The sequence below is a fragment of the Salvelinus alpinus genome, chromosome 14 (genome assembly GCF_045679555.1).
Source record: "Salvelinus alpinus chromosome 14, SLU_Salpinus.1, whole genome shotgun sequence".
Taxonomy (NCBI): domain Eukaryota; kingdom Metazoa; phylum Chordata; class Actinopteri; order Salmoniformes; family Salmonidae; genus Salvelinus; species Salvelinus alpinus.
Window position 1 is genome coordinate 32,590,049 of NC_092099.1, and position 24,575 is coordinate 32,614,623.

Here is a 24,575-nt window from a genome sequence, read left to right on the forward strand (position 1 = left end):
ACAGCTCTTACACTAAAAGGGAATTATACTAATTGTCCACAGTATTATTCCAACCTCATAGTGTGGGCATGTATATAAAACACAGGCAAATCACGTTTTTACTGCACTGGGCCTTGAATGAGTAATCAGATGTGTTAGTTCTGGGCTAGAACAAGGACCAGGCTAGGGTAACACTGTTGACTCATAAATGAAATAATGCAATCATCCCTTTTCCTATTTGTATCATTTAAATGTAGACTATTCACATGTCAATCTGTTTTAATTTATTGGGATCAGTTCAGTGTGAGAGTGGAGCTGTATGTTTTTCTGGGGCTAATGCTTGGAGATGGAATGCGGGAGGCTTGCTGTTCTCTACTGATCATCTGTCGGGGAAATGACACCTTGTGAACTTGAGCGTCTCTTTATCTTTATCTTATCTAAACCAGGATTTCCTTTTTACTCTAGCACTACACAGCGGATTAATATAATCAGACCTTGATGATGAGTTGGGAAACACTTATATAGACAATCAATTTAGATATGTAGGACCCTGCGGAACACGGAAGCCTCCGCTAGAGCCTGTCTCCTTTTCGTTCAGCACGGAGAGGGAGAGCGAAAGAGTGTGAGAGAAAATGAGAGAGAGAAAGAGAGAGACAGAGCGCTGACTCCTCCTCATTCTCCGGTGTCAAAGTTGACATCAGCCCTGGAGCCGAGTTGAACGGCAGCCTCGTGCGTGAACGGGAGAGCGAGCTCACATCATTCAGTGGCGAATGCTGCACGGAGTTATGTACCTCGCGCTGCCTTGCCCTCTGAACTGCCTGCCGTCATGGATTGCAAACCGCGCGCGAAACCAATACTACTTTTTATTTTACTGTTCATCTTGTCGTTTATTCGCTCAGCACTTCTGACCATCCACCCGTCCAATGAAGGTAAGAGTAAGTGAGAGAGGGTAGGACATAAAGAAAGAGAGAGTGTGAGATCCATGTAGGAGAAGTGTTCGCTCACAGACAGAGCTATAGCACATCTTGCTGCAGCGGCTCGTCTCACAGTCTGGACGGCATGCATTTGAAGGAAGGGGGTTCTGACTGCGCTGATGCTGTGGATGGAAGGGACAGGAAATGTCATGTTAGACCATTCGATAATGTCCAAATATTGTCATTGCGGTATTTTAGCACATTTGTAAATAATCGTTTAATTAGTTTAACCCACTATGATGTGTGTTGATCCAAGCTTCAATGCGATAGAAGGATTGATGCACGGACTCCGTGTGGCGTTTTAAACCCTCATTAAGAGTTATTGACCGGCTGGTAAATCGGTGGAAACTGGAATCTGATGGGGGGATCACGATAATCAGCTGGGGGGCATCACGATAATCAGCTTTGGACAGTTAACACCGGGGTTCCCGTGCATCTAGGTTGGAATTATCGTTTGGCATGCCATAGTTCTTCTCCAAATAGTGAGAATAATAGCCTACATTTTGAAACGCAGATGCCAAAGTGTAGATGTTGATGTTTGGTGTTATTACTCACAAATGCCCATGTAGGCTATTGTCCCATAACAATACCGAGTAGAAGCAGGCAATCCAAGCGCTGCAGCGCACAGTAAATGACCAGGGGCAGGCAGTGGACCTCCGCTTAGCTTCTTACCCAAGCTGATCAGACATTGGCCTAAATAGATGTGATTTAGAAAATGCAGCCTATTCATATTCATTAGTATTCATACACGGATGGTGTTTTGGATTATATCAATATAGCCCACTTTATGGGGACGTGCTGGAAGGAACACGCACACTCTAAAGAATAAAATCCCGTAGCGCAAGGAATCATCCACTCGATATTTCCATTGATTAACCCATTGGCTACTTTTTCTTAAATAGGCCAATCTCGACAGGTTGTTTATTATCGCTCGCACATGCGCGCGCGCGTGCACATACACACACACACACACACACACACACACACACACACACACACACAGGCGCAAATGATGAGATGACTGGCCTATAGTTCCAAAGGGCAAGGCTCATCTGTAATTGCACTTTGATTACGAAATGAATGTAGGCTACTTGGACCGTCGATAGTCAGACAGAGCCAAATACTAATCAAGGGGGTGAGCTCAGTAAAATGTAATGATTTATCGTCATGCTATTATTGACTTGTTACTACATGGGAATAATTCAAAGTAGAGAACATGTAATATAATATTTAAAAAATGTTAAATTACGAATTGTAACATAATTCAATTGTAAACATATTGGCATAGGCCTATATACAATTGAAGTGAAAAGTTTAAGACATTGAACAACTGAAAACATGCGAGCGACTAGACTGCATTTCCCCGGCGTATTCTTTGTTGCAACAACGTGGCAGTACATCATGTAGGCCTATACAGCCTTCATAGGCGACCAGCATCACTTTTGTGTTCTTCTTGTAGGGAAGCACAACGCTTGAATAGGCCTATAAAAAATGGCTTTCGAATATATGGTATCAAAATGAACAACGAATACTACTCAAAGGTCAGATTAGGCCTATGGGCCATGCACCGTGAGTGGTCAAAGTTTAGGCCATATAAAACAACTTCTGTCTTTGGGTAATACATTCGCCTAGATTTCAACCCATATCATAGCTATTTAACATGGTCAATGTATTATAATGTATTATACCGGGAAGGAGTTATTATTTCTACAAAGCGGTTAGTCCTCGCTCCATGCATGTAGACTATACTGCACGCGCGTGTCGCCTCTTCTCATCTTCTTTATATTATTGCCTAACTCACAGGCCGTCAGTCTATCACCGGTTAATAAACCAAGCTTGGAGATTATGAAGTGACTTTTGTTTTTCGATTTGATATATAGGTTCATTAAATGCAAGGGTCTCTGGCATTAATCTGACTAATGTCTTTTGTTTTCAGAAACGTTAGATATTTTGAGATGATTTCATCTTTGATATTTTCGATTAAACAGCACGTTAATAGCCTATCGACTTCTGCTTTTACTGTTTCGTACTTTTATTCACCTCACTATTTCCAGGAGCCCACACAGCTCGATTTCGGCGGGCCAGTCCTCGACATATCCTACAGTATTGAAGTCAAATATAGGCCTAGTCATTCCATTTTTATGTTAGCCTAATTATTGTTTAGGCCTATTTAGGCTGTTTATGAACTGATGTATTGTTCATGAAGTTCGGTTTATGTCTCGTATGGTGTTAATGTAAGCTATGTAGATGCAATTTAGTCGATATGTAGGCCTATTAGATATATACAATTTGTGTTCAGGAAATATTGTTGTAGCTTACACTCAACCCGAGGACAATGACAGTGTATAGGCCTACCCGTTGGTAAGCCTATTACTTATTGTTTATGACGTCTGCTATGGTGTACACCTAATGATGGCTGTCCGCAACACCCTGTCTGTCTGCCAGGGAGTGTCAGTGTCGAGCCGTTCTCACCGTTGAAGCCTCACACGCTCTTGCATATCCTATCTGTAATAATATAACTATCAAAAACCCTTCTATCAGAAACAGAAAGCTCATGCTCCGCAGAGGAGAGGAGAGAGGAATTGTCTCCCTTGTTTAATACTGTTTTTGTGCTCGAGGCACGGTTTCATCATGGCCGGGTAAAGTCAGAAACCCCCCCCCTTTCACAGGCTACTTAAGTCCCTCTCATAAAGCAAATGTTTAGCACAAATCCAAATTCTCTCCGTTTATTTCAACATGGAAACAACGTGGAACTATCATATCGGTTTATTTGCGTTTAAGAGTGCAGAACAAAAAATGGGGACATGGCTATAAAAGTTTAGCTTATTTTAGTAGGCCTAGGCTATTGCCTTGTATGAAAAATGTAGATTAGTTCTATGCATCTATATTTGCAGGAAAATATGTATTTGATAGGCTACATATCTGTGAAGAAAATATTTACATGTTGACAACGGCAATTAACCTACCTTATTTATAAATGGACCACATCATTTTAAAGTGAACCGAAAATAAACTATGGGCCTAGACTATAGGCCAGCACATCTAGGGTTGATAACTCTGCAAGTAGCCTACGTGTTAGAATGTTTTTTATTTAGCCCAAATGTGTTATTTATTAAAAAAAATGTAAGTTTCCTCTGTCTGTTGGTCAGCGTGACCACACGCAGATTCTGTTGTGGTTTAAGCTTACTCTTTTTAGGACATCCTTTAACGTCCTTTTGGAAATATTCACTGCGTTTTGTTGGCAGATATCATATAATCTATCATTTCAGAGCAAAGAAAGTCGTAAATCAACTACAGTAGTAATGCAGTCCGACCACTCTTCAATCCGTAACGCCCTACTTTGGGGCTTCGGCGGAACCACGACTCGCATGGGCTGGATTATATAAAACCCATACTCTAAAATAATACACTGGGATATAGGCGGATTTAGGACAACTTGACCATGTGTGTGTGTTTTGAGATAAGTTAAAGAGTAAGGGCAATGAAAACGTGGAAGTTTTCGACGTTTAAAACTAGCCGATTTCATGACGACTAAGATTCTATTTCACTTTTAATGGTTCTCAGAATGTAGAGGTTAATCATGGTAATTATAATAACGATAATTACACAGTCATTTAGGTTATTCATCGTTATCATTGACTATAGGCCTAATGATTCTGATGATGACAATACTCTTTATAATTTGCCTAAATATATGTTTTATTCTTATTGCTAACTTCTAGCTCCTCTTGTGTTTACTTATGGTGAAAGAAAAACGTTTTCAACAACTTCGACGAGGTACAATTTCAACATACACGCACATGCTTCGCATTACGCATGGCCAGCATTTTAATGTTAAAATGTAGATTTTAGGGATCCAAAGTTTGCCTATCAGGCCTACAAATGTTAATTTATTTATTTACTTTGGCCTGTATATACGTATTTTTTTTTTTTTTATTTATTGTCTCGTTTTAATTAACTGAGGCCTTTTGCAACACTGGGAAAGTTGAGCCATGCTCTAGTTTCCCCTCGTCGTTATGGCCTACCGTCCCTGTAAAAGTGTATTCTTTTTTCTTCAGGACCTTGTGAGATCTTCTCATTGCACTTCATTTAAACTGACCCCATGAAAAATGTATATTTTTGCTGATAAATATATTGGTAACGTTTTAGCAGCACATTGTACTATTTTACAAGCCATAGCCTATGAATGATTGATTGTTGAATGTGTTCTAAGGCTACTGCTTGGTCAAATTATTCTGTGATGGACCAAAACTTGGTGACGTGATTTATTCCCACTTTCCATAGGCTAATGGTTGTTTTTATACAAAATATAAAATAAATCAAAATAAAGAAAACGAATTGTGAAATGTACCATACCATAAAATATACGCATAATTCAAGTTGAATTATATGCTGTTCAGAGAAAACAATTCAGTATAGGCCTATCCAGAATTGTATCACCATATCCATATTATGATCATGGTTTCAATATGACTTTGATCAAATGCATATTGGCCCACATGCTATTAGTCATTACAGACTGCCAATATTGCTACACACTCGTGTTTACAGAAACAAATACATTTTTCTGCCATTTAGCAGTGCTTGTGTAAATCCTGGACAAACTTTGGTGAGCTACTATACTGTGTTCCGTATTGCTCTTAATATACCGCAGGAGTAGGCTAGCCGAGAAAGTAGCCTGATATGGCCGCTTTTAGGACTGTTCGTTTTAGGGGGGATAATTTGGCACGAAGTTATGTCATATTCAGATATTGTATTGGCTGATTTGGAGGGATTCTTGCACCAAACGGATCAGTGTATTTTCTCAGTGTAAATGTGTCTTTGAGTGAGTGCGCAGCATACAATTACAGAATGGCTCTGTAGACCTACGTGTGTGTGTGTGAATATAGGTGACAGTAGTGAGTCTGTATGCGTGGTGCTTGGTATGGTTTCTCTCCCTGCCCGGGCGTCGGTATTTTTAGCTGGTGGCAGGAGGCAATGCCCAGGGAGGCTGGAGCAGTAACCCGCTGGGAGGAGCAGGTTTGTGAGCATGGTACCTGGGGGGGGGGGGGGGGGGGTGAACATGTGCTTACACATGTTCCCACTTTCAAAATAGTGCTCTCTGTGTGTTTGTTGTGTTTGTGTGGGAGGCCTGTAGGAAGCAGTGTGAAGAGTGCTGTTATCTAATATCTCACAATAAATCAGTATTAGAGAGAGAGAGAGAGAGAGAGAGAGAGAGAGAGAGAGAGAGAGAGAGAGAGAGAGAGAGAGAGAGAGAGAGAGAGAGAGAGAGAGAGAGAGAGAGAGAGAGAGAGTGTGTTTACATGCGAGTATGAGCTGTGAGAGGGGAACCAGCAGCAGCATCAGACACAGCCACACTCAGTTTGAATAATTCATGATGGGAGGAGAACACTTCACCCTGAACACACAGTCACAACCTGCAGACATGCCTGGCTGCAGACAGACTACTGCAGCCCTACACAACCTGCAGTCACAGACTACTGCAGCCCTACACAACCTGCAGTCACAGACTACTGCAGCCCTACACAACCTGCAGTCACAGACTACTGCAGCCCTACACAACCTGCAGTCACAGACTACTGCAGCCCTACACAACCTGCAGTCACAGACTACTGCAGCCTTACACAACCTGCGGTCACAGACTACTGCAGCCCTACACAACCTGCAGTCACAGACTACTGCAGCCCTACACAACCTGCAGTCACAGACTACTGTAGCCCTACACAACCTGCAGTCACAGACTACTGCAGCCCTACACAACCTGCAGTCACAGACTACTGCAGACGCTAACACACATACACAACCTGCAGTCACAACAGGTGGGTTCCAGATTCCAGAGAGCCTATACATATTCTGTGCTGACCTGAGTAGACGAGAAGATTCCTATATCATTTTGATGTGTTTCTGCAGACACTGTGCCCGCTGCCCAGCCTGTCTGCCTACAGCTCGGTGTACAACTTACTGCTGAGCTGAAATCTTCAATAAACACTCATTCAGATGGACATGTTGGGCCTGTGGGTCTACTGCCTGTCTCTGTCTCTCCTATTTTGATTCACCTGGCTGCCTCCATGTGGTTTGTTCCCAGACCAGAGACCAGAGACCAGCAGTAGCCAACTCAGACTGCTATTAATACTGTTCCTTACTGTTAGTTACCGTAAAGAGCCCTGCTTTCTGAGACACTGAGGTTGACTAACTGGGTAGACACATGACGCGAGAGTGTGTGAGCGTTTTGTGTGAGTGTTCTTGCATTCGTTTGTGCGTCTTTGTGTAATGAGTGTGTGCATGTGGACCTTCACGTGCATGTACACGTGTGTATGAGTGCGTGGGATTTTGGTGGAGATTTCCGGCCCTTGCAGCTGGAGAAGCAGCGTCAGATAGAGCCATCTCATTTTCTGCTCTCATATTCCCCACGCTTGGCTCAATTTGAGACGGGGTCTGGCTCGTTGAGAAATGTAAATTGGAACCAATGGAGCTAGATGCTGCACTGCTATAATCTGACAGGAGCAGATAGCTTTATTAACTCTAATAGGAGTCTGTCTTCTGAATGTGTGTGTGTGCGTGCGTGTGTGTGTGGGCGTGCGTCCCTGCACCCTGACTGCCATCTGCTTGGCTAAAACTTAGGTGAGCCTCAATTTTGTGGGTTTCAGCTAATAGTCTCTATTTACCTCTCCTCTCTCTCTATACTCCACCCTGTACTCTCTCTCTATACTATATATATATATACTATACTCCACCCTGAACTCTCTCTCTATACTATATACACTGCTCAAAAAAATAAAGGGAACACTAAAATAACACATCCTAGATCTGAATGAATGAAATATTCTTATTAAATACTTTTTTCTTTACATAGTTGAATGTGCTGACAACAAAATCACACAAAAATGATCAATGGAAATCAAATTTATCAACCCATGGAGGTCTGGATTTGGAGTCACACTCAAAATTAAAGTGGAAAACCACATTACAGGCTGATCCAACTTTGATGTAATGTCCTTAAAACATGTCAAAATGAGGCTCAGTAGTGTGTGTGGCCTCCACGTGCCTGTATGACCTCCCTACAACGCCTGGGCATGCTTCTGATGAGGTGGCGGATGGTCTCCTGAGGGATCTCCTCCCAGACCTGGACTAAAGCATCCGCCAACTCCTGGACAGTCTGTGGTGCAATGTGGCGTTGGTGGATGGAGCGAGACATGATGTCCCAGATGTGTTCAATTGGATTCAGGTCTGGGGAACGGGCGGGCCAGTTCATAGCATCAATGCCTTCCTCTTGCAGGAACTGCTGACACACTCCAGCCACATGAGGTCTAGCATTGTCTTGCATTAGGAGGAACCCAGGGCCAACCACACCAGCATATGGTCTCACAAGGGGTCTGAGGATCTCATCTCGGTACCTAATGGCAGTCAGGCTACCTCTGGCGAGCACATGGAGGGCTGTGCGGCCCCCCAAAGAAATGCCACCCCACACCATGACTGACCCACCGCCAAACCGGTCATGCTGGAGGATGTTGCAGGCAGCAGAACGTTCTCCACGGCGTCTCCAGACTCTGTCACGTCTGTCACATGTGCTCAGTGTGAACCTGCTTTCATCTGTGAAGAGCACAGGGCGCCAGTGGCGAATTTGCCAATCTTGGTGTTCTCTGGCAAATGCCAAACGTCCTGCACGGTGTTGGGCTGTAAGCACAACCCCCACCTGTGGACGTCGGGCCCTCATACCACCCTCATGGAGTCTGTTTCTGACTGTTTGAGCAGACACATGCACATTTGTGGCCTGCTGGAGGTCATTTTGCAGGGCTCTGGCAGTGCTCCACCTGCTCCTCCTTGCACAAAGGCGGAGGTAGCGGTCCTGCTGCTGGGTTGTTGCCCTCCTACGGCCTCCTCCACGTCTCCTGATGTACTGGCCTGTCTCCTGGTAGCGCCTCCATGCTCTGGACACTACGCTGACAGACACAGCAAACCTTCTTGCCACAGCTCGCATTGATGTGCCATCCTGGATGAGCTGCACTACCTGAGCCACTTGTGTGGGTTGTAGACTCCGTCTCATGCTACCACTAGAGTGAAAGCACCGCCAGCATTCAAAAGTGACCAAAACATCAGCCAGGAAGCATAGGAACTGAGAAGTGGTCTGTGGTCACCACCTGCAGAACCACTCCTTTATTGGGGGTGTCTTGCTAATTGCCTATAATTTCCACCTTTTGTCTATTCCATTTGCACAACAGCATGTGAAATTTATTGTCAATCAGTGTTGCTTCCTAAGTGGACAGTTTGATTTCACAGAAGTGTGATTGACTTGGAGTTACATTGTGTTGTTTAAGTGTTCCCTTTATTTTTTTGAGCAGTGTATATATATACTATACTCCACCCTGAACTCTCTCTCTATACTATATGTATACACTATACTCCATCCTGTACTCTCTCTCTATACTCCATCCTGTACTCTCTCTCTATACTCCATCCTGTACTCTCTCTCTATACTCCATCCTGTACTCTCTCTCTATACTCCATCCTGTACTCTCTCTCTATACTCCATCCTGTAATCGCTCTCTATACTCCATCCTGTACTCTCTCTCTATACTCCATCCTGTACTCTCTCTCTATACTCCATCGTGTACTCTCTCTCTATACTCCATCCTGTACTCTCTCTCTATACTCCATCCTGTACTCTCTCTCTATACTCCATCCTGTACTCTCTCTCTATACTCCATCCTGTAATCGCTCTCTATACTCCATCCTGTACTCTCTCTCTATACTCCATCCTGTACTCTCTCTCTATACTCCATCCTGTACTCTCTCTCTATACTCCATCCTGTACTCTCTCTCTATACTCCATCCTGTAATCGCTCTCTATACTCCATCCTGTACTCTCTCTCTATACTCCATCCTGTACTCTCTCTCTATACTCCATCATGTACTCTCTCTCTATACTCCATCCTGTACTCTCTCTCTATACTCCATCCTGTACTCTCTCTCTATACTCCATCCTGTACTCTCTCTCTATACTCCATCCTGTACTCTCTCTCTATACTCCATCCTGTACTCTCTCTCTATACTCCATCCTGTACTCTCTCTCTATACTCCATCCTGTACTCTCTCTCTATACTCCATCCTGTACTCTCTCTCTATACTCCATCCTGTACTCTCTCTCTATACTCCATCCTGTACTCTCTCTCTATTGGGAACATGTCTGAACTCTCTCTCTATTGGGAACATGTCTGAACTCTCTCTCTATTGGGAACATGTCTGAACTCTCTCTCTATTGGGAACATGTCTGAACTCTCTCTCTATTGGGAACATGTCTGAACTCTCTCTCTATTGGGAACATGTCTGAACTCCACATACAGACTGACAGAGCCAGGTACCTACACCAGCACATGAACTCGGTACTGGTACCCCATGTATATAGCCTGCTTATCGATACTCATTGTTTATTATTTATTTTATTATTATGTATTATTACTTTTCTATTCTTTCTCTCTGCATCAGTGGGAAAGGCCCGTAGGTAACCATTTCATTGTTAGTCTACAACTGTTGTTTACGAAGCACACACTTGTCACTCATAATATCTGATCCCAGCCACTCTAGAAAACAGAGAAGAATGAATCAAGATAAAATATGCCTTTTCCCTGCTCTGTGACATTCTGTTGTTTCACTAGTGACACTCCAGCCAAGCAGAGTCTCTGGGTCACATCTCCTATCATACTGTCCTGTCTTAGTCATCAGAACACACTTCCCTCACACCATCCAGATCTCAGAATCTAACCGTAGCTCCCTGGAATTGTGAGAGGTTTAATTCATTTGAGAATGCATTGAAACCTAGAATTGGTGACATAATCTAATCATTTCCATATTTATAATGCAATAATGAATGTTGTTCATATGCCCACTCAGAGCACATGATTTATCTGAAAGCATAAAGGTTCCTTTATAAAGAAAGTGACAGTTAAGGCTCAGACACACCAATAGCGTCTGCCTGCCGAGGGTACCTTTCCAGACATCAACAGCATGCTGAACGATCGGTAGACGAATGGGAATCCACATTCGGTGCGATGTGTTCGACTCTTTACAGGCGCATAGAGATTTTAGATCCAAAGATTCGTAACAGCAAGTGTGGTTTTCTGACCCCGCTGTGTGTATCAGTACCAGTCAGAGGAGGTTCACACACCCCCACAACAGGATGCTCCCACCGTCGTGTTGTACTGTAGGCATGGTGTTCTTTACTGTAGGCATGGTGTTCTTTACTGTAGGCATGGTGTTCTTTACTGTAGACATTGTGTTCTTTACTGTAGGCATGGTGTTCTTTACTGTAGGCATGGTGTTCTTTACTGTAGGCATGGTGTTCTTTACTGTAGACATTGTGTTCTTTACTGTAGGCATGGTGTTCTTTACTGTAGGCATGGTGTTCTTTACTGTAGGCATGGTGTTCTTTACTGTAGACATGGTGTTCTTTACTGTAGTCATGTTGTTCTCTACTGTAGTCATGGTGTTCTTTACTGTAGTCATGGTGTTCTTTACTGTCGGCATGGTGTTCTTTACTGTAGACATGGTGTTCTTTACTGTAGGCATGGTGTTCTTTACTGTAGGCATGGTGTTCTTTACTGTAGACATTGTGTTCTTTACTGTAGGCATGGTGTTCTTTACTGTAGGCATGGTGTTCTTTACTGTAGGCATGGTGTTCTTTACTGTAGACATGGTGTTCTTTACTGTAGGCATGGTGTTCTTTACTGTAGGCATGGTGTTCTTTACTGTAGACATGGTGTTCTTTACTGTAGGCATGGTGTTCTTTACTGTAGACATTGTGTTCTTTACTGTAGGCATGGTGTTCTTTACTGTAGGCATGGTGTTCTTTACTGTAGGCATGGTGTTCTTTACTGTAGACATGGTGTTCTTTACTGTAGGCATGGTGTTCTTTACTGTAGGCATGGTGTTCTTTACTGTAGACATGGTGTTCTTTACTGTAGTCATGGTGTTCTCTACTGTAGTCATGGTGTTCTTTACTGTAGTCATGGTGTTCTTTACTGTAGGCATGGTGTTCTTTACTGTAGACATGGCGTTCTTTACTGTAGGCATGGTGTTCTTTACTGTAGGCATGGTGTTTTTTACTGTAGACATTGTGTTCTTTACTGTAGGCATGGTGTTCTTTACTGTAGGCATGGTGTTCTTTACTGTAGGCATGGTGTTCTTTACTGTAGTCATGGTGTTCTTTATTGTAGGCATGGTGTTCTTTACTGTAGGCATGGTGTTCTTTATTGTAGGCATGGTGTTCTTTACTGTAGGCATGGTGTTCTTTACTGTAGACATGGTGTTCTTTACTGTAGGCATGGTGTTCTTTACTGTAGTCATGGTGTTCTTTACTGTAGTCATGGTGTTCATTACTGTAGACATGGTGTTCTTTACTGTAGACATGGTGTTCTTTATTGTAGGCATGGTGTTCTTTACTGTAGACATGGTGTTCTTTACTGTAGGCATGGTGTTCTTTACTGTAGACATGGTGTTCTTTACTGCAGGCATGGTGTTCTTTACTGTAGACATGGTGTTCTTTACTGTAGGCACGGTGTTTTTTACTGTAGGCATGGTGTTCTTTACTGTAGACATGGTGTTCTTTACTGTAGGCATGGTGTTCTTTACTGTAGGCATGGTGTTCTTTACTGTAGACATGGTGTTCTTTACTGTAGACATGGTGTTCTTTACTGTAGTCATGGTGATCTTTACTGTAGTCATGGTGTTCTTTACTGTAGTCATGGTGTTCTTTACTGTAGGCATGGTGTTCTTTACTGTAGACATGATGTTCTTTACTGTAGGCATGGTGTTCTTTACTGTAGGCATGGTGTTATTTACTGTAGTCATGGTGTTCTTTACTGTAGTCATGGTGTTCTTTACTGTGGACATGGTGTTCTTTACTGTAGGCATGGTGTTCTTTACTGTAGGCATGGTGTTCTTTACTGTAGACATGGTGTTCTTTACTGTAGACATGGTGTTCTTTACTGTAGGCATGGTGTTCTTTACTGTAGGCATGGTGTTCTTTACTGTAGTCATGGTGTTCTTTACTGTAGACATGGTGTTCTTTACTGTAGGCATGGTGTTCTTTACTGTAGTCATGGTGTTCTTTACTGTAGACATGGTGTTCTTTACTGTAGGCATGGTGTTCTTTACTGTAGGCATGGTGTTTTTTACTGTAGCCATGGTGTTCTTTACTGTAGACATGGTGTTCTTTACTGTAGACATGGTGTTCTTTACTGTAGACATGGTGTTCTTTACTGTAGACATGGTGTTCTTTACTGTAGACATGGTGTTCTTTACTGTAGGCATGGTGTTCTTTACTGTAGGCATGGTGTTCTTTACTGTAGGCATGGTGTTCTTTATTGTAGGCATGGTGTTCTTTACTGTAGGCATGGTGTTCTTTACTGTAGACATGGTGTTCTTTGGGTGGAAAGATGTATTCATAAGGGCACAAGGCGAGACCCAGATGCAGACACGGGAGGCAGATGGTTTGAGTCTTTGATATTTATTATAATCCAAAAAGGGTAGGCAAGAGAATGGTCGTGGACAGGCAAAAGGTCAAAACCAGTTCAGAGTCCAGGAGGTACAGAGTGTCAGACAAGCTCGTCGTCAAGGCAGGCAGAATGGTCAGGCAGGTGGGTACTGAGTCCAGAAACAGGCAAGGGTCAAAACCGGGAGGACTAGCAAAAAGAGAATAGAAAAAGCAGGAGCACAGGAAAAACACTGGTTGACTTGGACATTCAAGATGAACTGGCACAGAGAGACAGGAAACACAGGGATAAATACACTGGGGAAAATAAGCCACACCTGGAGGAGGTGGAGGACAGGTGAAACAGATCAGGGTGTGACAGTATTGGGTTTTCGCCAGACATATCGTTTTGCGTTCATGCCAAAAAGTTCAATTTTGGTCTCATCTGACCACAACACCTTTTGCCACTTGGCCTCAGAATCTACAATGTGCTTTTTGGCAAAGCTCAAACGAGACTTGATGTGGCTTTTTTTGAGGAGTGGTGTTTTTCTTGCCACCCTCCCATAGAGGCCAGATTCGTGGAGAGCTTGTGATATTGTGGTCACATCCACAGATTGACCAGTCTTTGCCATAAAGGCCTGAAGCTCCTTCAAAGTGGCCATTTGCTTCTTGGTAGCCTCTGATCAGTCTCCTCCTTGCCCGATCATCCAGTTTGGAGGGACGGCCTGATCTATGCAGGGTCTGGGTGGTGCCATACACCTTCCACTTCTTAATAATGGTCATAACTGTGCGCCGAGGGATAGACAAAGCCTTTGAAATCTTTTTATATCCATCCTCTGACTTGTGCCTTTCCACAGCTTTATCTCGTAGATCTTTTGAAGTACCTTTCCGCCCGCCCATAGTGTATTCTTTGCTTTGAATTGCACTACTAAGCAGTTGAGTTGTGCAATTCTGAACTAATCAAAGTCACTATAATTGATCATAGATGGAAGCCAATTAACTTGATTTGTGATCTGGAAGGTGGTTGGTTATACCTCAGCAAGTTTGCAATTGCAATTCTAAGGGGGGTGTTCACATACCCAAATAGGGGATTTTACTGTTTTAATTGTAATTATTTTATAGAGTTTTTTAAATATTTTTTTTCACTTGGATATTGTGGGTTACTGTGTGTAAATAAAGCAGTAAAAAGTCAAATTTTATGTGTTTTCATTTCAGGCTGTAAGGCAACAAAAGGTGAACATTTTGAAAGGGGGTGGTGACTTTCTATTCCCACTGTACATAGTGGTGCCAAAGACAAGCTTGCCACAATCAACTGCTTTCCCATAAGACACTCATCCCGGCACTCATCCCGACACTCATCCCTGTTTCTTCTCTCTCCTCATCTCTACAGTGAATCTGTTGGACTCCAAAGCCAGCCAGGGGGAGCTGGGATGGATATCCTACCCATCGCATGGGGTGAGTAGTACATACATGTCCCATGGCTTGCACACATACAGTATCTGCACATTCTGTCCTCTGTCAGCATTCTGTCCTGTCATCAGATTTCAGTGTTTTAATGGTGCTTAGGACATTTGAAAACAAACAATACAAACACATCTTATTTTCTGTTATCCTATGAATGAAGTGGGATTAACAATCCTTAAGAGTCTAAATCTAAGTAACATAATAAAAGAATCCCAGTCAAAATACGTCCGTTTAAGCTAGAGACATCAGTTTTTTTGCATGGCTGCATCTCAATCCACTGCATCCGCCTATGTCGGCCTTCCGCGTTTACGGTGAAGGAGGCAGAGCTACAGCGGTGTTTATCATGCCAGGAGACATCCCGAAAATTGGTCTTCTCACGAAAACGTCTATACGGTTTGGCCAATAAACTGACTCTCATGAACACAATGGTGTTCTCCCTTTTACTCTACGACCCCTACAAGAGTCACGGGACTCATCTGGAGCCGGTAACGCCGATGTGCCAACTTCTGTCTGTAGCGTCTGAACCGTTTGAGCCAAAACTAATATGATCCCACTATGGAAAGGGGAGACTCTCACCAACATGTTCTACGACCCCCACAAGTGTTACGGGACTGGCCTGAAGGTAACCTAACAAACTAATGAAAGTATGGAGGTAGTTTTGTGCCAACAAAAATAAGGGTTTAAATATGTGTCCAAAAAAATATATATATTTCCTGAGCTTTCTTATATCTCTTTTTTGTTGTTGTTGTTGTTGCTATTTCTGAATGTGTTATTCAATGCGTTTCTATGTGTTATAAAAGTAAAGGCCAAATTCTATATTTAATAAAAAATTCTTAAAATATACCTAAAGGCATCTTAAAACTCAAAATCAAATAGCTAAATGATCCATGATATGACCATCTTAAAACTATTCCATATGTTAGCTTAGTACCCCCCCAAGTGGTATTAACCTACACATAGGTTAAGTAGGTGATAGACTCACCATATGGGTGGGATAGGGAGACAGATTGCATTTCTTCATTTTGTTAAAGAAGAGGAGGGTCAGCTTATAATATGGTTTGAATTGTTGGCAACAACAGAGCAACAACACATGTTAATAAAACCCAGCTAACTTAGTATTTCAACACAGCAATCAAACAACACGTTAATAAAACCCAGCTAACTTAGTATCTCAACACAGCAATCAAACAACACGTTAATAAAACCCAGCTAACTTAGTATCTCAACACAGCAATCAAACAACACGTTAATAAAACTCAGCTAACTTAGTATCTCAACACAGCAATCAAACAACACGTTAATAAAACCCAGCTAACTTAGTATCTCAACACAGCAATCAAACAACACGTTAATAAAACCCAGCTAACCTAGTATCTCAACACAGCAATCAAACAACACGTTAATAAAACCCAGCTAACTTAGTATCTCAACACAGCAATCAAACAACACGTTAATAAAACCCAGCTAACTTAGTATCTCAACACAGCAATCAAACAACACGTTAATAAAACCCAGCTAACTTAGTATCTCAACACAGCAATCAAACAACACGTTAATAAAACCCAGCTAACTTAGTATCTCAACACAGCAATCAAACAACACGTTAATAAAACCCAGCTAACTTAGTATCTCAACACAGCAATCAAACAACACGTTAATAAAACCCAGCTAACTTAGTATCTCAACACAGCAATCAAACAACACGTTAATAAAACCCAGCTAACTTAGTATCTCATCACAGCAATCAAACAACACGTTAATAATGTCACGATCGTCTTGCGGTGAGAGATTGGACCAAGGCGCAGCGTGTGAAAAATACATCTTCTTTTATTAGAAGAGAGAAAACCACGAAACGAACACTATACACAAACTAACAAAATAACAAACAGACGACCGTGAAGCTATATAGAAAAATAGTGCTGACACAAACACTACACATAGACAATTACCCACAAATGCATGATGCCTATGGCTGCCTTAAATATGGCTCCCAATCAGAGACAAATGAAAGACATCTGTCTCTGATTGAGAACCACTCAGGCAACCATAGACATACCTAGAAACATACACTCAACCATAGACATACCTAGAAACATTCACTCAACACAAAACTCATACACTAAACCCAACACCCCCTTTACCATATAACCACCCAAAACGACAAAACACAAACATTCCCCATGTCACACCCTGACCTAACTAAAATAATAAAGAAAACAAAGAATACTAAGGCCAGGGCGTGACAAATAAAACCCAGCTAACTTAGTATCTCAACACAGCAATCAAACAACACGTTAATAAAACCCAGCTAACTTAGTATCTCAACACAGCAATCAAACAACACGTTAATAAAACCCAGCTAACTTAGTATCTCAACACAGCAATCAAACAACACGTTAATAAAACCCAACTAACTCAGTATCTCAACACAGCAATCAAACAACACGTTAATAAAACCCAGCTAACTTAGTATCTCAACACAGCAATCAAAAAACACGTTAATAAAACCCAGCTAACTTAGTATCTCAACACAGCAATCAAACAACACGTTAATAAAACCCAGCTAACTTAGTATCTCAACACAGCAATCAAACAACACGTTAATAAAACCCAACTAACTTAGTATCTCAACACAGCAATCAAACAACACGTTAATAAAACCCAGCTAACTTAGTATCTCAACACAGCAATCAAACAACACGTTAATAAAACCCAGCTAACTTAGTATCTCATCACAGCAATCAAACAACACGTTAATAAAACCCAGCTAACTTAGTATCTCAACACAGCAATCAAACAACACGTTAATAAAACCCAGCTAACTTAGTATCTCAACACAGCAATCAAAACAACACCAAACAGCACGACTTCCTTCCCTTCCCTAATCCACCTACATCCTCCTGTGTCTCTACCTCTGCCATAGTCTGTGTGTGTGTGCGTGGTTGTGGTTGTGGGTGTGTGTGTGTGTAGTATGTATGTCTGTGTGGTTCTGTGTTTATTTGTCTACCAGTTGCACTACTGGCCTTGCAGTCTCCTGCAGCCAATCCCTCCTCTGAACTTTAAGTGTTAGAGTTACTGGCTGGCTGGAGCTGAAGGTAATCCACTAATTCGTTCCATAGAGCTGCCAGCCTTGGTTTCCCCCAGCCATATATTAACTACCAGCACTAGAAAACTTAGAGGTTACTTTATAAGGTTGAACCAAACACACTTACCGAACACTGACTTTTAATGTCTCATGTTTATTTAGGCCCAGGTTTGAGGCCCAGTTTGTGTAATTGACATGACCTTTGAGAGTGGGAACTCCTCTATGTAAAGTTAGACAGGTTCAGAACATTTTTAAAAGGCAGAGAATGGGTTTGATTATCATATGGTACACTGAATATTATGCGGAAACCAATGTCTTTCTGAAAAGAGGGCGGTAGGAGCGAGAAAGAGTGCTGATCAAGTCCTCAAGGTGAATCATGGATAATTACTCACGTCGTTGGCTGACGGGGGCAGATAAGCATTTTGCCGTGAGAGCCAGACCCTCTGAAATGATTTCTGATAACGCAGTGGCATGGGGGCCACACACACACACGCACGCACGCACGCACGCACGCACGCACGCACGCACGCACGCACGCACGCACGCACGCACGCACACACACACACACACACACACACACACACACACACACACACACACACACACACACACACACACACACACACAGACGTTGACAGTGACAGATGGGCCCCTGGTCTTCTGCCGCTGTAAGCAAAGTGCTACCCGGTGTTACAGCACAAAATGCTTCAGTGTTACAGTAAAAACGGTACCCTAACCGCACTGTGCACACCTGCCTCATTCTGACTCACAGTCATAGCCCTGGGGTGTGGGTAATGGTCAGTAATGTACAATGCACCCCTTGACTTTTTCCACATTTTGTTACGTTACAGCCTTATTCTAAAATAGAGTAAATCGTTTTTTCCCTCATCAATCTACACACACAATACTCCATAATGACGACGTAAAAGCAGGTTATTAGATTTATTTTTGCTAATTTATTACAAATAAAAAATGGAAATATCATATTTGCATAAGTATTCAGACCCTTTACTCAGTACTTTGTTGAAGCACCTTTGGCAGCGATTACAGCGATTACAGTCTTCTTGGGTGTGACGATAAAAGCTTAGCACACCTGTATTTGTGGAGTTTCTCCCATTCTTCTCTGCAGATCCTCTCAAGCTCTGGCAGGTTGGATGTTGAGTGTTGCTGCAGCTATTTTTAGGTCTTGGCTGTGCTTAGGGTTGTTGTCCTGAGCGCTCTGAAGCAGGTTTTCATCAAGGATCCCTCTGTACATTGCTCCATTCATCTTTCCGTCGATCCTGACTAGTCTCCCAGTCCCTGCCACTGAAAACCATCCCCACAGCATGATGCTGTCACCACCATGCTTCACCGTAGGGATGGTGCCAGGTTTCCTCCAGACGTGACGCTTGGCATTCAGGCCAAAGAGTTCAATGTTGGTTTCATCAGACCAGAGATTCTTGTTTCTCATGGTCTGAGAAGCCCTTTAGGTGCTTTTGGCAAACTCCAAGCGGGAGTGGCTTCTGTCTGGCAACTTTACCATAAAAGCTTGATTGGTGGAGTGCTACAGAGATGGTTGTCCTTCTGGAAGGTTCTCCCATCTTCACAGAGGAACTCTGGAGCTCTGTCAGAGTGACCATTGGGTTTTTGGTCACCTACCTGACCAAGGCCCTTCTTCCCCGATTGCTCAGTTTGGCCGGGTGGCCAGCTCTAGGAAGAGTCTTGGTGGTTCCAAACTTCTTCCATTTAAGAATGATGGAGGCCACTGTTTTCTTGGGGACCTTCAATCCAGAATTTTTTTGGTACCCTTCCCCAGATCTGTGCCTCGACACAATCCTGTCTCTGAGCTCTACGGACAATTCCTTCGACCTCATGGCTTGGTTTTTGCTCTGACATGCACTGTCAACTGTGGGACCTTATATAGACAGGTGTGTGCCTTTCCAAATCATGTTCAATCAATTTATTTTACCACTGTCACATTCTGACTGTTATTTTCCTTTGTTTTGTCTTTATTTAGTATGGTCAGGGCGTGAGTTGGGGTGGGCAGTCTATGTTATTCTTTTCTATGTTTAGGTTTGTTCATTTAGCCTGATATGGTTCTCAATCAGAGGCAGGTGTTTTGCATTGTCTCTGATTGGGAGCCATATTTAGGTTGCCTGTTTTCACTGTTGGTTTGTGGGTGTTTGTCTTCTGTGTCAGTGTTTGTTGCCACATGGGACTGTTTCGGTTAGTACTTTTGTTATTTTGTATTGTGTCTTGTTTTCGTGGATTATATTAAAACATGGAAACTTACCACTCTGCGTATTGGTCCTCCGATCCTTCTCGCCTCTCCTCGTCAGATGAGGAGGAAGAGATAGACAGCCGTTACAACCACAGGTAGACTCCAATAAAGTTGTAGAAACATCTCAAGGATGATCAATGGAAACAGGATGCACCTGAGCTCAATTTCGAGTTTCATAGCAAAGGGTCTGAATCCTTATGTAAATAAGGTTTTTCTGTTTTTTATTTTTAATACATTTGCCCAAAAATGGGGTATTGTGTGTAGATTGATGAGGGGGAAAAAACAATTGAATACATTTTTAAATAAGGCTGTAACGTAACAAAATGTGGTAAAAGTCAAGAGGTCTGAATACTTTCCGATTGCACTGTAGATTAAGAGTTTATGACACGTTGTTAGGATGTGTCATAATCTCACGTTTCACATCTTTTCACATCTTTGAAAGAAGAAATCCCTAGCAATTTACCCTCACCAATTTACAGATATATTCCACATTGTCCGAGGAACCAGAAGAGGAACTCATCTCCAACTGCATATGAAGTGTGGAATAATGAGAAACTCTACATGGTGCTGGGAGCCTGAGGTCTGGCCCTACACACACTATGCTCTCTTGGCATCGCTTCATCCAATCCCAGAGAGACACACTACATTACTGCTCTCCAGTCCAGAGCTTAATGGCACAGCTCTTTTGGCCAGCGTCCACCACTCCTCAGTCTCCACGTATTGTAATATCCAAACTCATTTAGTCACCATAGCACCATATTTCCCCCAAATACATACTGACTGACTGACAGAGTGAGAGGTCCCCAGCTGCACTGGGAGAGAAGAGAAAGCCCATCCATAAACGAGAGATTAGCACATGGTGGGGCTTGGAGAGAGGCTGCTATAGTGGGGGACTATAGGGGGGATATAAAGGGGTTTGGAGGAGGGGTGTAGAGTGTGTTATGGTTTCTCTCTGGTCAAAGCTGTGATGAAAAGCTTCTGACTGATGTGGTGCAGTTGTCACGGCGACCCAGAGCAGGAAACTAAAGCTGCTCTCCGCTCTGCTCTTCTCTTTGGTGGCTACCGCCAGGCTGTGGGAATGGAGAAAAAGAGAGAGAAAGAAATAAAGAAATAGAGAGGGGTTTTCCACCTCTCCCGATGATTTGTGTCTCAATCTAACAGCTGAAACCGACTCATTATTGGACACTAGTCAGATCAATGGCGCTTCAGGTTTCACCACTTTGACCTTCTGTGTTGGGTCACAGCCATCAATATCAGCAGTCAAACTCCATTTAGTTTCTAAACCCTTGAATGCATGTATTTGAACTATAAAAATACATATGGTGCACGAAATAGTGTTCAGGAACAAGCGTTGATATTATTTATCACAAAAAAACAAGGAAACAACCAAATTTGTTGTAAATGTGTCTAAATGTGTCATTTGACTGAAGCTATCCCTCAGTCCTTTGAAGTGCCCTGTGCAGACTGCTGATTGGTTAGTTTGTCAGAGTGTCTGATGTGGTCCTTAGGTGGACCAGCCTCAGTGTCTCAGGTTCCCCCCGGTTTTACTGCTGCAGCCTGTTCTACCTACAGCACAGATCACAGAGCCCTTATCCTCCTCTCAGCCAGGGGCAAGTTCACACACTGACCTCCCTATGACCCCCCCACAGTTGTGACCTGGGGTCAGAGGTCAGGGGTAGTCATACTAGTGTGTAGCCCAAACCGTTCGGACGCTACAGACGTTTTCATGAGAAGACTGATTTTCGGGATGTCTCCTGGCCTGACAAACACCACTGTAGCTCTGCTTCCTTCCACCACAGATGTGGAAGGCCGACATTGACTAGTGCGGTAGATTGAGACGATGCCCATGCAAAAAACAGATATCTCTAGCTGAAACAGATGGATTTTGATGAGATTTTTTAATTATTTATTATTATGTTAAAACGATTTTTTCGCATGGACATCTACTCTAGGGGCTTTTAACAAAGGCCCCAGGACCAGTTGAAGCAAAATAGCCCCATAACATCAAAGATCCACCACCATATTTTACAGTAGGTTCATTTCTGCTGATGTATTCTCATTTCGACTCTAAACACACCACTGGTGTGCGTGGCCAAAGAGCTTTATTTTCATGTTATCCAATAAATGTAAACACCTGGAGTTGGCTTAACTGCGTTGGTACATGGATTGGAACCGGTGCTTTGGTCAGACGATATGAAGATAGAGCTCTTTGGCCATGCACACCATGTAAAATATGGTGGTGTATCTTGATATTAATTGGTCACAAAATCTACGTTTTTAAATGGCCAACTCAGTCTCCGGACTTAAAACCTATTGAAAACCTGTGGTTTGATTTAAAGAGGGCAGTTAATAACCGCAGACGAAGGAATGTCCAAATATCTAGAAGGATTCTGTATAGAGGAATGGTCTAAGGTCCCTCCCAATGTGTTCTCCAGCTCAGAAGAAAAGGCTCAGTGCCGTTATCGTTGCAAGGTGAGGTATTGAAAGGTATTGAAAACAGGGGTGTCAATCATTTTGTATTAGTATAAAATAATAAAATGTCTAAATTTTTGGGAGCATACAATATACCTCAGAATTTGAATTATAAATTTTATACAGTAATTTTTCCCTCCCTCCCTCCCTCCCTCCCTCCCTCCCTCCCTCCCTCCCTCCCTCCCTCCCTCCCTCCCTCCCTCCCTCCCTCCCTCCCTCCCTCCCCCCACTCTCTCTCTCTCCCTCCCCCACTCTCTCTCTCTCTCTCTCTCTCTCAATTCTCTCGTTCATTCAAGGGGCTTTATTGGCATGGGAAACATATGTTTACATTGCCAAAGCAAGTGAGGTAGATAATATACAAAAGTGAAATAAACAATAAAAATTAACAGTAAACATTACACTCACAGAAGTACCAAAAGAATAAGACATTACAAATGTCAAATTATGTCTATATACAGTGTTGTAACGATGTACAAATGGTTGAAGTTCAAAAGGGAAAATAAATAAGCATAAATATTGGTTGTATTTACAATGGTGTTTGTTCTTCACTGGTTGACCTTTTCTTGTGGCAACAGGTCACAAATCTTGCTGCTGTGATTGCATACTGTGGTATTTCACCCAGTAGATATGGGAGTTTATCAAAATCGGGTTTGTTTTCAAATTCTTTGTCGATCTGTGTAATCTGAGGAAAATATGTGTCTCTAATATGGTCATACATTTGGCAGGAGGTTAGGAAGTGCAACTCAGTTTCCACCTCATTTTGTGGGCAGTGTGCACATAGCCTGTCTTCTCTTCAGAGTCAGGTCTGCCTACAGTGGCCTTTCTCAATAGCAAGGCTATGCTCACTGAGTCTGTACATAGTCAAAGCTGTCCTTAAGTTTGTGTCAGTCACAGTGGTCAGGTATTCTGCCACTGTGTACTCTCTGTTTAGGGCCAAACAGCATTCTAGTTTGCTCAGTTTTTTTGTTAATTCTTTCCAATGTGTCAAGTAATTATCTTTTTGTTTTCTTGTGATTTGGTTGGGTCTAATTGTGTGGGGTGCGTTTGTGTTTGTGAACAGAGCCCCAGGACCAGCTTGCTTAGGGGACTCTTCTCCAGGTTCATCTCTCTGTAGGTGATGGCTTTGTTATGGAAGGTTTGGGAATTGCTTCCTTTTAGGTGGTTTTAGAATTTAACGGCTCTATTCTGGATTTTGATAATTAGCGGGTATCGGCCTAATTCTGCTCTGCATGCATTATTTGGTGTTCTACGTTGTACACGGAGGATATTTTTGCAGAATTCTGCATGCAGTCTCAATTTGGTGTTTGTCCCATTTTGTGAATTCTTGGTTGGTGAGCGGACCCCAGACGCCACAACCATAAAGGGCAATGGATTCTATAACTGATTCAAGTATTTTTAGTATTTTTGTCAAATTTTATGTTCCTTTTGATGGTATAGAATGCCCTTCTTGACTTGTGTCTCAGATCGTTCACAGTTTTGTGGAAGTTACCTGTGGCACTGATGTTTAGGCCAAGGTATGTATAGTTTTTTGTGTGCTCTAGGGCAACAGTGTCTAGATGGAATTTGTATTTGTGGTCCTGGCAACTGGACCTTTTTTGGAACACCATTCTTTTTGTCTTACTGAGATTTACTGTCAGGGGCCAGGTCTGACAGAATCTGTGCAGAAGATCTAGGTGCTCTGTAGGCCCTCCTTGGCTGGGACAGAAGCACCAGATCATCAGCAAACAGTAGACCTTTGACTTCAGATTCTAGTAGGGTGAGGCTGGGTGCTGCAGACTTTTCTAGCGCCCTCGCCAATTCGTTGATGTATGTGTTGAAGAGGGTGGGGCTTAAGCTGCATCCCTGTCTCACCCCACGGCCCTGTGGGAAGACATG

At 42.7% G+C, this 24,575-nt stretch overlaps 1 protein-coding gene across 2 annotated transcripts in view; it reads left to right on the forward strand.

Moving 5' to 3' along the window:
• The first annotated feature begins 638 nt into the window (after positions 1-638).
• LOC139538807 (ephrin type-A receptor 3-like) overlaps positions 639-24,575 on the forward strand; it is a 148,451-nt gene continuing 124,514 nt past the window's right edge. Inside the window, exons 1-2 of one of the 2 annotated variants that reach the window (XM_071341261.1) lie at positions 639-908; positions 14,810-14,874. In XM_071341261.1, the coding sequence (XP_071197362.1) occupies positions 806-908; positions 14,810-14,874 (168 nt within the window). In that variant the 5' untranslated portion in view covers positions 639-805. The remainder of the gene's footprint in view (positions 909-14,809; positions 14,875-24,575) is intronic. The other variant, XM_071341259.1, reaches the window with a different exon arrangement.